This window comes from Saccostrea cucullata, unplaced genomic scaffold, assembly GCF_032062105.1.
Source record: "Saccostrea cucullata isolate Sc308-1 unplaced genomic scaffold, CSIRO_AGI_Scuc_v1 ctg15100, whole genome shotgun sequence".
In the NCBI taxonomy this organism is placed as follows: Eukaryota; Metazoa; Mollusca; class Bivalvia; order Ostreida; family Ostreidae; genus Saccostrea; species Saccostrea cuccullata.
In genome coordinates this window covers 1-14307 of record NW_026918426.1, presented here as the reverse complement: position 1 = coordinate 14307, position 14307 = coordinate 1, and the positions used below count along the sequence as shown (strand labels likewise).

The window sequence follows — 14307 nt, the reverse complement described above, 5'->3', positions numbered from 1 at the left end:
ATTTTAACATACATCTTAGTTAAGAATTTTACCCCGAGTTTTCAAGTAGCCATCTGAAAATGATTTTACCATCGCTAGCTCACTGACACCTGTAAACGAAATAGATTTGAGTCACGTGTTCAGCGCTTTGTTTTCATGAGGTCAAAGGCAGGTTGAAATTTGTAAACAAGGTGCCTTTACTACAGAGACAAGTATACGTGATTTTGCTCCTTCTTGGAAAATAATGTATGAGCGCAAGACTGTTTCAATTTCTTTCGCGGATGTAAATGACTAGTTTACCTCTTTACAATGACCATATTTACAGCAATTTGAAACATCCATGCGCTCATATAAAAAATTGGCTTGCAAAATGGGGGTGTGGCCTAAAGTCTATGAGAAATCGATGTAAACAATGTACCCCTACTATATTAATCAGATAAATACCTAATTACAGTGCATGGAATTAAAAATTGAAATTGAAATAAATAAACTACAATGATTGACGCAAAAATATGTAGAAAGTCTTTAATTATATTTTTTGTAAATTATCGAGGGGCCAGATTTGGACGTTTAAACGATTCATTCTTTATTAAATATTCAAGATAGAGTCTCTCAGCTTAGACTCAACCACGTTTTTAATATTTTTCAAGGAAAAGCCCCTTCTTATCTTAACGAACACTTTTTACTTCGGACAAATTTTAGTAGCTATCATACTAGATCAGCATCAAATGCAGATTTTGTTTTACCATAACATGAGCATAAACAATCTGAATCTTTTTATTTTAATGGAATCAAAGATTGGAACATGTTACCAGTAAACATTAAATCTGTTTTAAATACAGGAAATAAGTTTGCTTTTAAAAGAATTGTCAAGAAATTTTTATTAGAAAGGGGAATTGTCCAGTGTAAAAGTCAAGTCGTGTTTTATTATACCCGCACTTTCTTAAGAAAGCTCGGTTTTATTGCTGTTACTCATGTCCGTCCGTCCGTCTGTCACACTTTTCTTCCCTGAACTCCTCCTACATTTTTCACAGTAACCTAATCGTCTTTTGGGAGATGGTTGGTGGTGTCATGTAGATGTGCAGTAAGGTTTCAGAATTTTGATTTTGCTCCGGGGGGGGGGGGGGTGTCAAATGGAGCTCGAAAAATGCCGTTTTTTATGCAAAAAGCCCCGTCTTCCCTGAACTCCTCCTTCATTTTACACAGTAGCCTAATCATCTTTTAAGAGATGGTTGGTGGTGTCATGTAGATGTGCAGTAAGGTTTCGGAATTTTCATTTTGCCATAGGGGGTCAAAAGGGGTTCGAAAAATGATGTTTTTATGCAAAAAGCCCCATCTTCCCTGAACTCCTCTTACATTTTTCATAGTAGCCAATCATCTTTTGGGAGATTGTTGATTGTGTCATGTAGATGTGCAGTAAGGTTTTGGAATTTTGATTTTGCCCTGTGGGGTCAAATGGGGGTCGAAAAATGACGTTTTTATGCAAAAAGCCCCATCTTCCCTGAACTCCTCTTACATTTAGTAGCCAATTATCTTTTGGGAGATTGTTGATGGTGTCATGTAGATGTGCAGTAAGGTTTTGGAATTTTGATTTTGCCCTGTGGGGTCAAATGGAGGTCGAAAAATGACGTTTTTATGCAAAAAGCCCCATCTTCCCTGAACTCCTCCTTCATATTACATAGTAGCCTAATCATCTTTTGGGAGATGGTTTGTGGTGTCATGTAGATGTGCAGTAAGGTTTAGGAATTTTGATTTAGCTCCGGGAGGGGGGGGGGGTCAAATAGGGATCGAAAAATGACGTTTGCTATTCAAAAAGCCCCATATTCCCTGAACTCCTCCTACATTTTACACAGTAGCCTAATCATCTTTTGGTAGATGGTTGGTGGTGTTATGTAGATGTGCAGTAAGGTTGCGGAATTTTGATTTTGCTCCGGGGGTCAAATGGGAGTCGAAAAATGACATTTTTTATTCAAAAAGCCCCGTCTTCCCTGAAATCTTCCTTCATTTTACACAGGAGCCTAATCATCTTTTGAAAGATGGATGGTGGTGTCATGTAGATGTGCAGTAAGGTTTAGGAATTTTGATTTTGGCCCGTCAAAAATTAAAGTCCTATCTCTTTTCAATCAAAAGTTATATGGAAATACAATGTTTTTGAAAAGTAGGTTAAACTTCTAGGTCAAGGTCACAGAGTCAAAAGTCATGATATATTTAGCAAAGTCATTTTACATGTGATATACATGTATAATTAGAATGCCCTATCTTTTCTCTTTCAAAATAATCAATTTAAATTCATGTTGTTTTTTGGAAAGTTGGTAAAACTTTAAGGTCAAAGTCTCACTTGGGTTAAAAAATCATAGTATATTTAGAAAGTTTTGTGATAATGTACATGTGAAATATGAAAGGCCTATCTCTTATTATTCACAATTTATGACCAAGGTTAAATTCATTGTGACAGATGCACATACTGTCAATAAGATGCACAGACTGACAGACAAATGAGATTTAATGTCCCCTCCCTTTCCCAAAAAAAACGGGGAAAAATAATGCCTCTTCTGTTCTTGAGAAGAAGATTTATGATGGAAAAAATCCCCTGATTATCTTTAAACGCAAATCAATATTGTGTTTTTTATGTCATTTGTTTGTTTGTTTGTTTGTTGTTAAACATCTCTCTCAGGAATTTTTCACTCATATGGAGACACCATCACTTGAAAAATAATGAGGACAAGGCAGATTTGAGGTCAAAATTTATTTTAGGAGTTTCAACCATTAAGACGTAAAGAGATATCAACTCGATCCTTTCCCTCGCCCCTTCTCAGACCCCTGTTTGTTCATACATGCAAACTATACTACTTGTTTTTACATTTAAAAAAATTAATATATACAAATAGTTTAATGTGGTTCCGTCTCTTTGAATGATTTTCATCCCTAATTCTAGGAGGATAGGTTGACAAAATATCATGAATAAAATGCCAAGCAATCTTATCTAATATCATTGATGCACTTTTATTTGATTTAATGCAATTCATTAGAAGAGTGGGGATGACCTCCAGGGATTCATTACCTTTAAACCATTAAATTTACATAACATAATAACACAAGAAACAAAATTATGTATAGTCAATGGAAAAAGTTTTCTACCATTTAGGAGTCACGTGATCATTTGTCATTACAGGGACAGGGAGTGGATAGGGAGGCCCCCCCCCCCGGAATTTGCAGGACGATAATATATACTGAAGCAGATAAAAATGACTTTGGATGCCCTCCACCCTAGAAAACAGACCCCACCATAACTTTTTTTTCCTTCTCAGGAAATTCTGGTCTGGAAATCCCCTCTCCCTCCTAGAAAAATTCTGGACTTTGTAACTGAATGTAGCATCAACAACGGGGGATAACTCTTCTGAATGTGAAATTCGTCTATTGTAGCATCCAATGACCTTTGATTCTTTAAACTTTAACCTAATCATTTGCATTTCAGACTATTTTACACAAATCTATACTAAAACTTGTACTTACCGATTGTGATAGGTCTTTTCAACTTAATGAAATATAATCCAATTAAAACACAAAATGAAATAATTCCTTCACATATACATGCAATGATGTGTACACCACACTGCACGTGCAGTGCAATCTAAAAACGATAATGGTTAAACTAGTACTAAGTTGGGTACGTGACGCACGCCCACTGTGATGCAGGTGTTCAGATACACGTATAGTACAAGAACAAATTTAAAATTATCATTTTACAAAAGATGTTTTACCTTAACTTTGCCATCTAGGCCTATTTCCAAAAACAAGCAAAAAGGGTGTGTTTGTGTGTGTGTTGATGGGAGAGGGGTGGTGGTTGACTAGATTGATCGGGTATATGGCAGCTTTCGAGGAGTTTCTGCCTAAAGTTTGCACATTTTGAAAAATTCATCAGAAACGCTTTACTCTTATTTGAATAATATTATTTGTTGTTGGTTTATATGAGAAAATAGATATTAAAAGTTCCAATTATTGGTCAAAAATTTATATCCCCCCTTTATCAAACCTAATTTACATCATTATTTATATTCTGTTGTTTAATTTCAGACTGGTAATTAATTAAGAATATGAAATACCTATAAGAGGCTCATGGGTCACATGGTCACATAATATGCTCGATTTGATGAATACATGTATTATATAAATTATTGAATCATATTAATTTGAAGGAGTTTGCATTTAGAGGCAAGCACCTTAGTGCGGTTATTACTGTCTAATGACAGCATCTAGTTAGTTTTTTTCTTTCTTATTATTAGTTGTCTAGATTAAACCATGTGAAGATTTGGTATATATACATACTACAATTCATTTTTAAGGCTCTGTGTGTTGTCAACTTGATCCAAAATCTTAGCTTTAGTATTTATATTTTTCTGTTCATTTTATGTAACATCAATTTAAATGTTTGGGTATAAGGACCCCATTGGTATACAAATGTAATGTGAACTAACTGTGACCTTATGCAGGTAGGACAACAACTTGACTCCAAAGGACTTCCCAGAGGTTAGATGTAAACAATTCGAACTAGATATTTTTATATAAGAAGCCTTAGAAAGCGATTCCAAATATAAGTTTAATAATGCTCCAATTTCATTTTTCTAAATATAGTTCTTTATTATTGATCAAACACCAAATATCAAACTATAGTTTCCTATAGTTAACTATAGTACCAAAGTTAAAACTTAGAAAATTAGATTTTTTATAGTGAAAACTTTGGAACTTTGATTTAAAATGGTGAAAACTTTGAAATTTAGATTTACTATAGTGAAAACTTTGGAACTTTGATTTACTATGGTATTAACTTTGGAACTTTGATTAACTATGGTATTAACTTTGGAACTTTGATTTATTGTAGTAAAGTATAGTAACTATAGTTTACTATAGTAATTTTATGTTAGGGTTGGGCCAGATATGAAAAAGAAGACGTTGCCACTTTGTCAGAATAGATTAAATGTATCAGATCCATGGTAAAATCGCGAATTAAAAGATTAAGGGGCAATTTGAAAACATCTATCCTTCTGTATTCAATAATCCAGAAAAGAAAAAAAAACTAGATATATTACATTATCGATACGTACTGGTCCCTGTGGCAAATCATGTAACAACATTTCCTTTGTTTGTAAGGCTCATTATATCGATTGTATTTTAAAAAAAACTTGGATTTATTTCTACAAGTAATAATCCAACTTATACTCATGGTTCCCTTTCTAAGAAGGAAACTCTTTAAAATCATATGTCAGTTTGAAATATTTTTTAATATCCCAAAGAACAAAATTGATTTTGAACTACCATATGTAAATTGGATTCCGAAACTTCAAAATCCTTAAAAAGAAAGATACATAGCGGATTCCAGTAAATGTTAAACCAAGCCTCTTTCTTTATTCCTCAAGCAAGCTGATGAAACAAGAATATCAGCAGTCTCGTTTCAAGTCATCATTGTGTAAGTTCTGTGGTCGATACATTGACGTTGTCAGCAAATACAATTTATCATTGAGTCAAATGCTGACTGATGTTTTTCATACTAATTGTTAGTCCATTATTTATACACTTAATTGACGACGGATTTTTCTGTTATTTCTCGGTCATGACAATGAGCACACGGCGGGTGTGATCGGTTGGCAGGGGATGCTCATTCCTCATTGGCACCTGATCCCAACTCTGATGTTTTTGAGGTGCGTGTTTGCTCTGCTCCTGTTTTGTATTGTTTTATGGACTTTTGATCTTGAATACTGTTCGTTATCTCCTATTTTTTTCCCATTGAAAATAGTGTAAATGTAAAAATCACATGAGAATGACAGTTATGAACATTTTTTATGTATTATCTAGAGATTCAAAACAAATATTTGATGAATAAAGGATATTGAGATAACGAACAGTATTCAATCTCAAAGTCCATAAAACAATACAAAATAAGAGCAGAGCAAACACGGACCTCCAAAACATCAGAGGTGGGATCAGGTACCATGAATGTGTCGTCTGACCTTAAACTAGATCCAGCATTTGAAAATATTTTAAACTTGTAAAAACTATTTCGAAATTGGTATCATAAGCCTTTTTACATTTCGAAATCAAGTCAATTGATCTATTAAAAATATTTCATTTGTACTGAACAATTAAACATTAATCATATCATTAATCATGTATAAGGGTAATTAAGTTTAACTTTAATATAAACCGAGCAAACAAAAGATATTACATTGTCAATTAATAGCACTCTAAATAAATGCTCTAAATGTTTAACCTAATTGAATATTAGAGAAACTGCTTTTGAAAGTAATTTGATAAAACTTACTAAAGTTTTCAAACGAAAACAACTGCTTGAGCCAATATCGCAAATTTATCTCTACATCATGGTTTCCAATTTCCAACTGAGATCCTGGGAAAACAGGACTGAAAGATCGCTACTTAATAGCCCCATGTTCCAAGTACTGATCTAAATGTATAGCCATCTTCCAACTTATGTGTCCAAATGTAAGTGCAATATTTTCTATGGGACAAAGTAAACACAAGATAACTGATAAGGAATCAATAAAACTGTCTTAGATATCATATAACGAAATCCTCACCACATAATGAGAAAAGCACATCATTTAAGAAATAAACAACGTTATTCAGTGAACATGGCTTTATGAATAACAATTGCTCTGCTGGCATATTCCATATGATGCGCGCTAGTGCATCATGGAAAATATGCCAGCAGAGCTATTGCTATTCATAATGCCATGTTCACTGAATATCGTTGTTTATTACTTATATTTGCATTCTTAGATTTTTTTCAAGATTATCAGAGGAAATCCTGACTTACATAAGGACGCAGCTTCTTGTCTTCAGTGAAGAAAAACATACGGCTTTAACATCAATACACCTGATCAGTGCTCCTTTTTTCTAATAAATCACAAGCTATTTATAAAGAATTTCCCTCTTTAACACAGTTATCTGGATACAAGCAGCACCGTCATCACATTCTCTTAATTTTTGTTTTGATGCAGTAGTGACGTCATCGTCAGCTTTATTGAAACCCTCAATAATTTAACACTACATGTATGATGAAAAATGAGAATGCTTATAACTCCAGAATGCTTTCTATGATTTTTTTTTTAGCTTTTTCTACTTATTCTTAAAAGCTGAAATCGTTCTTGAAGATATACTAGTTAAAGAAATTTTCTCTTTCTGAATGTTATTACCCAAGGGTGAAGAGTTATCGGTCTTTGTACAAACAAATATGCATGATACAAAAAAATTAAAATATGACAGTTCTCTACAATTTTTAAAAAGTTTTATTACAAAATTAAATACATTGACCAAAATTAAATTTTTAAAGATATAAATCAGCGATTTAAATATTTTTAATTTCAGATTCTATTTTTTAAAGAGTATTATTAAAATTAAAAAATTTCATATATATTCACATTAATTATTTAGCTCCGCCGTGATAAGACAGTCTAGGGGTCCCATATATACATGTGTTTCAATAAACAAAATTGTCATATAGTCCTTTCTGTTTTCATTTGATTGCACACACCTTATTGTTTAATGATCCAACCCAAAGTAACTGAGATTTGTTATCATAACTCAGGCCAATTGGTACGTCTATCCCAAAATTTTGTGTCTCCATCTGCCATACGAAGTTACCATCTTTGTCAATAATATGGATAGTGTTGGTCCTCGAATCACACACAAGGATGCATGACAGCGCATCTGTACATATTCCACGTGGCCATAGTTCTGACCCTGATGAGGGATATCCTTTATAGGAAAATCTATGTCTTCCTTTAAGATCTGTGACCACTACCGCACCACAGCCATAATCATTAATATCAATATCAGTGAGGTCAGACACGATTACATCTCCATTGCGGTTCTCTGTGATGTAGCTAGGCAGATTATACAGATCCTGACCCGTTCCGTTGTGTTGTATTGTCATTATATACTGTCCTGTAGTATCATACCGCATAACCCGGCCTGCCCATGTCGTAGTATTCAACATCCCAACCAGAATATCTCCATTGAAACGAGAACTGTAGACACACAGTGGTATCCATGGTTTGTTTCTTTCTATCAATGTATACTTCTTTCTAATATCTGTTGATAGTTGGTTAATGTTAAATTCCCTGTCTATATAAATAAGAGAACACGTAGTTTTCACTGTATGTATTCCATAACTTACCAAACCTATATCTGTACGATCTTGAAATCCGGAATATGCGTTTGTCATGATAGATGTGAGATTGTTGCCATCACTGATCCACAATCCGCCTGATGGTACACAGGAAATCTGCCATACACCTCTAAAGCCTTTCACTATGTTGACTGTCATAGATTTGTGTAACTTGGGGTAATACATCAGTTTAGGAAAATAGTCATACAGGGTGTTTCATAATATATGTTACATTTTGAAATCTAATTATTTTTCTTACATATAATATTTCTATTACAAACTTTATATCATTTTAAATATCGAATCCTGCATTTTTGTTCCATGTGAAAAAGTCAAGGAGATCATTTTCTTGCAATGATTATTTGACCTATAAACGCCGATGTCATAATTTGAATATTTCTCAAAATGGACTTGAATTATTCACTCAGTGCTGAATTGTAAAGCTGTGTTTTTTTAATCATGTCGCCAATATTCAATTTATTCATTCACAAGTTCATGAAATAAATTTTCCAAAAAATAGAAGTTTTCTAGGATGCTTATCAGAAGGGTAGTACCAAGGTTAAAGGACAGGGACGGACAATATGCTATAATTGATACAGCTAGTATTCCAGAAAGCCAAAAGACTTTAAGAAGCGGAGATTTTATTGGTGAAGTCTCGTTTCGTATTGTAACAAACTTATGAGAAAAATGTCAGATAGATATTTTCAGAAATTTATTCTGGCAATATCAGCATTTTCAGCAGATTATGAACTTTTAAATATGGTTTGAAGTAATCAGTATACAAATTTTCAATAACTAATGCAAGGAAAGAGTTTGACCTCTGCATTTGACAATCTCAATTTTTTGGCTTTTTTCAGAGGGGTTCTTAAGGAACAGGTCTACATTCCTAGACCCCAGATATTGAATGAGCTTAAAAAGAACATGAACCTTCAAAGGAGTGTCTAAGCAAAAATATGTGACATGTGACACGGTTTTATACAAATTTCAAGAAGCAACTTCATTAGTTGTTGAATGAATGGAGATCATTTGGAACATGTAATGTGAACTTTTGACGTTGTGAAATTCAAAAATGGCGCAACTTGGAAATTTTGATAATTTTCATTAATGTTTAAGAGTTTGTTCAGTGTTTAATATTTTCGTTGGTAATTGTGCATTATGAATCTTATGGATATGTACATCACTTTGATAAAAAGACTTATCTGTATCTTTTTCTTTTGTTTGTCAAAATTGAAGATTCAAAATGTAACATATATTATGAAACACCCTGTATCTTACTTGTCTTTTTCCTGTCTCTAAATGTTTGATTTCACTCAACAGCTTAATCACTTGCCCCAGGTTAATTTTCTCAGTAAGAGAGGACAGAAAGTAATTTGTAAAATTAAGAGTGTCCTTTATCTTGGCGACACGCGTATTCCTTCGATATAGAAGGAATTGTACCGGTCTTTTTGATGGCAGTTCACATGTCTGTTCATATTTTTCAATTATGGTATGTTTTCGATTCATTTTTTTCTTCTGCTTTTGTATCTTATAAATTGTAAATCCGAATTCAAATATTGCAGCGTCAATGAAATCTTTCAGTTTCTGGGCTTTTCTTGACATCTCTGATTGAAGGTTGAATATTTTTATGTTAAGATTTTTCATATCATTTTTGATATCTTTCAGAAGAATACAGCTGTACAATAAATCCTTACTTCTGATGTTGTTAAGGATTTTTCTGTGTTGATGACATTTTTCTTGACATGTTTTTCTGATGTCCGTTACATATATTTTGTGTTCTATGTGTTCTTTACAATGGGAACAGACAGGAACTTCACAGGAGTGACAGAACATTTCATAAATTTTATATGGATGCCTCACACAGGTTTCTTGTTTTGGAATGTATTCATATTTTTCTCTGTAAATCACAACGGAATGATAAATAGCATCTAGATCAATAACATGTCTCTCTTTACACTTAAGACAGAGGTCATGTTTACACGTTTTACAATAGAATTCTGTGTCACCCTTACACTGGCAACACTGCCGTTCTTTACATTGTATAGTAAAACCTTTTTTGTTATGGTGTGTTCGATATAGCACCACTTTATGGTATTTAGTTTCTGACTTTGTAACATGTCTCCTTTTACACCGTTGACACAAGTCAAGTTTACACGTGTTACAGTAGAATTCAGTGTCCCTCTGACATAGAGAACATTGTCGTACTTTACAAGCTGGACGCAGATCCCATTTACATCCATCCCCTTGATATTGAGAACTCTGGGTGCTGTATCCTGAACCCATGTTGTGGAAGTTGCTAAGATTAAACATCATACAACAAGTTTTGACGGTGGTGAGTTGTAGCGTGTCTATGATGTGGGGAGAGCTGAAATTAATCACATACAAACATTTTAAGATTTTGCTTGGTTAAAATACTGTATGAGTTTTAGCCCCCGTTGTGTCGCCTGAAGAGCAGATCGGCACCAAGGGATCACTTTACCCGGCTTCTGTCTGTCCATCTGTCTGTCTGTCCGTTCGTCTGTCACACGATATATCTTAAGAACTGTGAGATATATGAACTGAGTTATTGCTTGGCACTATGGCATTTGTAAATTGTCATTTTACCAACCTCATGAACTTTGACCTTGTCCTTTGATCTACTTTACTAAAAAGTTAAAAGTGCCAATATACAGAAAAGTTTTGACATTTAAGGGGTAATTATGTGTTATTTAGCATGTGCACTAATTAAGCATAATGAAAAATACCAGCGTAACAATTCACTTGAAATTGATCTACTTTACAAAGAATAACCCGGCAATTTAATTCAGTTTAAGACTTTTGACTTTTGAGTGGCGGATGTTGATGATTAAATAACATTTGGACATGTTTATGAGCTCGTAATATTGTTTTTTTGAAACGGTTATCACACAAATTGATATTTCAATATCATAAAATACATCAGGATCGGGAGCTAACAATGGATCGTGTAGCGTGACAATTGATGTAAAGACTCTGAATCCTGTATAACAGAACTTATCGGTCTCATACTATGTGTTGATTTTTTGTGCATTTATGAACTATCATGCTAGATTTTTGCATGAGATACCGTATATGCTACATGTAGTAGCACATGCGTTCCTTGGACCATTCTGGTTTTCTTTTCGCTCTAATTACAGGTGGGCGAATTTAAAAAAAGATAAAAGCCGAAGAAAACAGTTTTTTTAAAAAAAAACTGTGATTAGGTCAATTTATGTAATACAGTACAAAATCTGTCTTTAAATTGCATTTAACAATTTGGAGAGTACGTATAGATACATATACTTCTAGTTGAGACTTCAGATGAGAGATGTTTTTTGTAACATAATAAGCAACGGTAGGAAATATACGAGGGACATTTCTAAAGTTCTGAGATCTGTTAAATAAAAAAAATAACCGTTTCATGGATATTACTGAGTTTGATATCATTTAAAATACCAATGATATAAGACAAAAAATACACATATTATGAAATCACTTTGTAATTTTTATGAAGTGATTACTCCGACAATGGCGTCTGAATTCCAAATGTTTAGAATACAGACCTTAAAAAAGACATTACAAAAGACAAATGCCAGTTGGTAGAATGTTAACATAGGCTACAATCTATCATATGATGTTTTTTGGAGATCTTGTAGTTCTTAATAGGTGTAAGTGAGTGTCAAACGTAGCATGTTTTTATCAAATCTCGTTCGAAAAATTGTGTTAAAAAGTTCTAACTGTGAAAAAAAGACAAATTAAACAATCAAAGAAGAATAGGCAATCTTGTTACAAAATTTGATGGCATAAATTAATCAGGTGTTTTCACCAAAGTAGGATCTATAAAGGCTCAAGCTTTAAGAGAAGTTAAGTTTAGGGAGCCCCATATTTTCTCGTAAAATCTAAAATGGCGCCAGCGCAGTTGTAACCCAACCATAACTCAACATATTTGAAAATTTTAGCGCATGAAAAAAAAATCAAAATTTGAAATGTCTTTGTAACTTATATTCCTTTTAGGGGTCAAAAGTCAAAAGCAGAAGTAAGTTGTAGTTGAAATAAAATAAAATCCGCACAAAAACAAGTGAGAGTGAAGACTTTTTGTTCATTTTATTAGTCAGAGTAAGAGTCCTGTTACTTAAAATATAATATACTTAATTTTTATACAGATCTTGTTTTTTTTTTGATACATTGGAGAGTTATATAATTGCCAAAAAATCCAGCTGTTTCATGCATATAAAAATCTTTGAAAATGCCCATGATAGCATAACCGGACGTAGTAAACAAACCATAAACTGAAATTTAGTATTGCTGATAAACAATACCATTATCCTACTCTATCTCTTTGCAAATTAAAATATTCTTCAAAAGCTATGGAAAATTATATCACAATAATTATTTATGCGAAGGAGCATTCAGATAAGCCAAAAGGATAGCTGGTACTAAGTTGTAGGTAAACCTTGAGCGTTGCCACTTTTCACGAGTTATTATTTTGCTACAGTAAATTTCCAATATATGCACGAACCTCTGGTTTTCTCTATCGTTGAATTACTTAGTAATTGGGAAATTAGCTGTGGATGATATAAGAAACTCACAATCACAGTCAACCCTACTAATGTTATTGAAATTTAAATTCAAGATTCAAAGGGTAGAGCATGTTTTATATATAAAACAGGCAGTAAACAGGAAATTGCTATGGTCTGTTTCTTCTGAAAACATGTCCTGTTAACAATGTGTTACCTTAGCTTGCCACACCTTTCTGAAAGACTTTCATGATTTTCAACAGAACTGGGTGGCTTAGGGGGGAGGGGGTAAATAACAATTAATACATCTTATCATAGTTCACAATAAAACTGGCAATGGCGGATCCAGGAATTTCGTAAAGGGTTGCGCAGTAGAAGACAAAGGGTCAGGCTGCTGTACTGAAGGCAAGGTCCTACTTGAGGGTAAGGAAAACGAGCAGCTTCTCGTATGCATTTAAATGGAAAGAAACCTTTTTACATAATTATATTCGTGATCACGTGTGTTGGCCAGGGACAATTGTATTCACCGATAGTACAAAAAGTTATCAAGCGTAAAATTCCTGTTGTATTTATTTATAATTTATAGTTACCCATAATGCAATTCTCATTCATCTGATTTGGAATTTTTAAAAGTCACATTGGTGCCTCATTTGCTAATCTGACGCCAAAAAATATAGTCCCGGTTCCCATGCAGAAATATTTGTCCAAAAAGAAATTGTAATTCATGACAGCAGAAAATTGTATCATCGAGAATACTTATAATCTTAATTTGACTGAATACAAGAGAAGTCGATTGAAGTACATTTCTACAGAATGAAAACTAAAACGCAACATAATTTTTCTGTTTACTATGTCTCCACGTGTTAGTCACTTCCTAGTCACATTTCCGTGAATAATTTACCCTATCTCGCTGAAGTCTCGCTACCTCTCACCAGAGCCACTGTTAGCTACTCTGAACTCATCGGGTTTTTTATTTGTAGAACACCGAAAAATAAAAGGTTCCAAACACATTAAATAATTAGTGGGGTTGTCAGAATCAAAGCTGTAGAATGAAACATACGAATATGAACGAAGAGTATTCAAGATCAAAATAGGCGCAAAGTAAACACGGACCTCAAAAATATCACAAGTGGGATTAGGTGCCATGGTTGAGTAAGCATCCCCTGCAGCTGACCGGTCACATCTGTCGCGTGCCCCTTGTCATTATCGGGAGATAAATGTAACTCCTTTTGCTATGAGTGCAATTCCTTTTTCACATGCGGATATATAATACAAGATCTGTTACAGTAATATTAAGCGTAAAATAGTATATACATGTATATGAATTCTAAAACGCAATAAACTGTAAATGTATTATATTTAGCGTGAATATGAACGATATTTGGAGAAAATTGGTTTTTGAACAAGTTAGCGTAGAATTTAGACATAATATATTCAATGTTCTTTGAAATTGTGGATTTTGAAACATATATCTTTCATATTGATAATATAAGGACGATTTTTATGAGGGCCGATAAGGTCTGTCGTCGCACGAACAAAATTCGGAATAATTTTCGCATATCACTATTACACTTGATTTAATTTCTTTGGTACAGTACTATGTAAAACATTGAACTCAAATTGAAATCAGTGAAA

General features: G+C 33.5%; 1 protein-coding gene across 1 annotated transcript; it reads right to left on the bottom strand.

Annotated features, from left to right (window-relative positions):
- Positions 1 to 7507: 7507 nt before the first annotated feature.
- LOC134265218 (uncharacterized) lies at positions 7508 to 8347 on the bottom strand. The gene has a single exon (XM_062747472.1). It carries the CDS (start codon positions 8345 to 8347, stop codon positions 7508 to 7510), a length of 840 nt encoding a protein of 279 aa, XP_062603456.1.
- Positions 8348 to 14307: the final 5960 nt, after the last annotated feature.

Coding starts and splice junctions, on each gene's coding strand:
- LOC134265218 (XM_062747472.1), bottom strand. CDS start 8,347: ATGTATTACCCCAAGTTACACAAATCTATGACAGTCAACATAGTGAAA.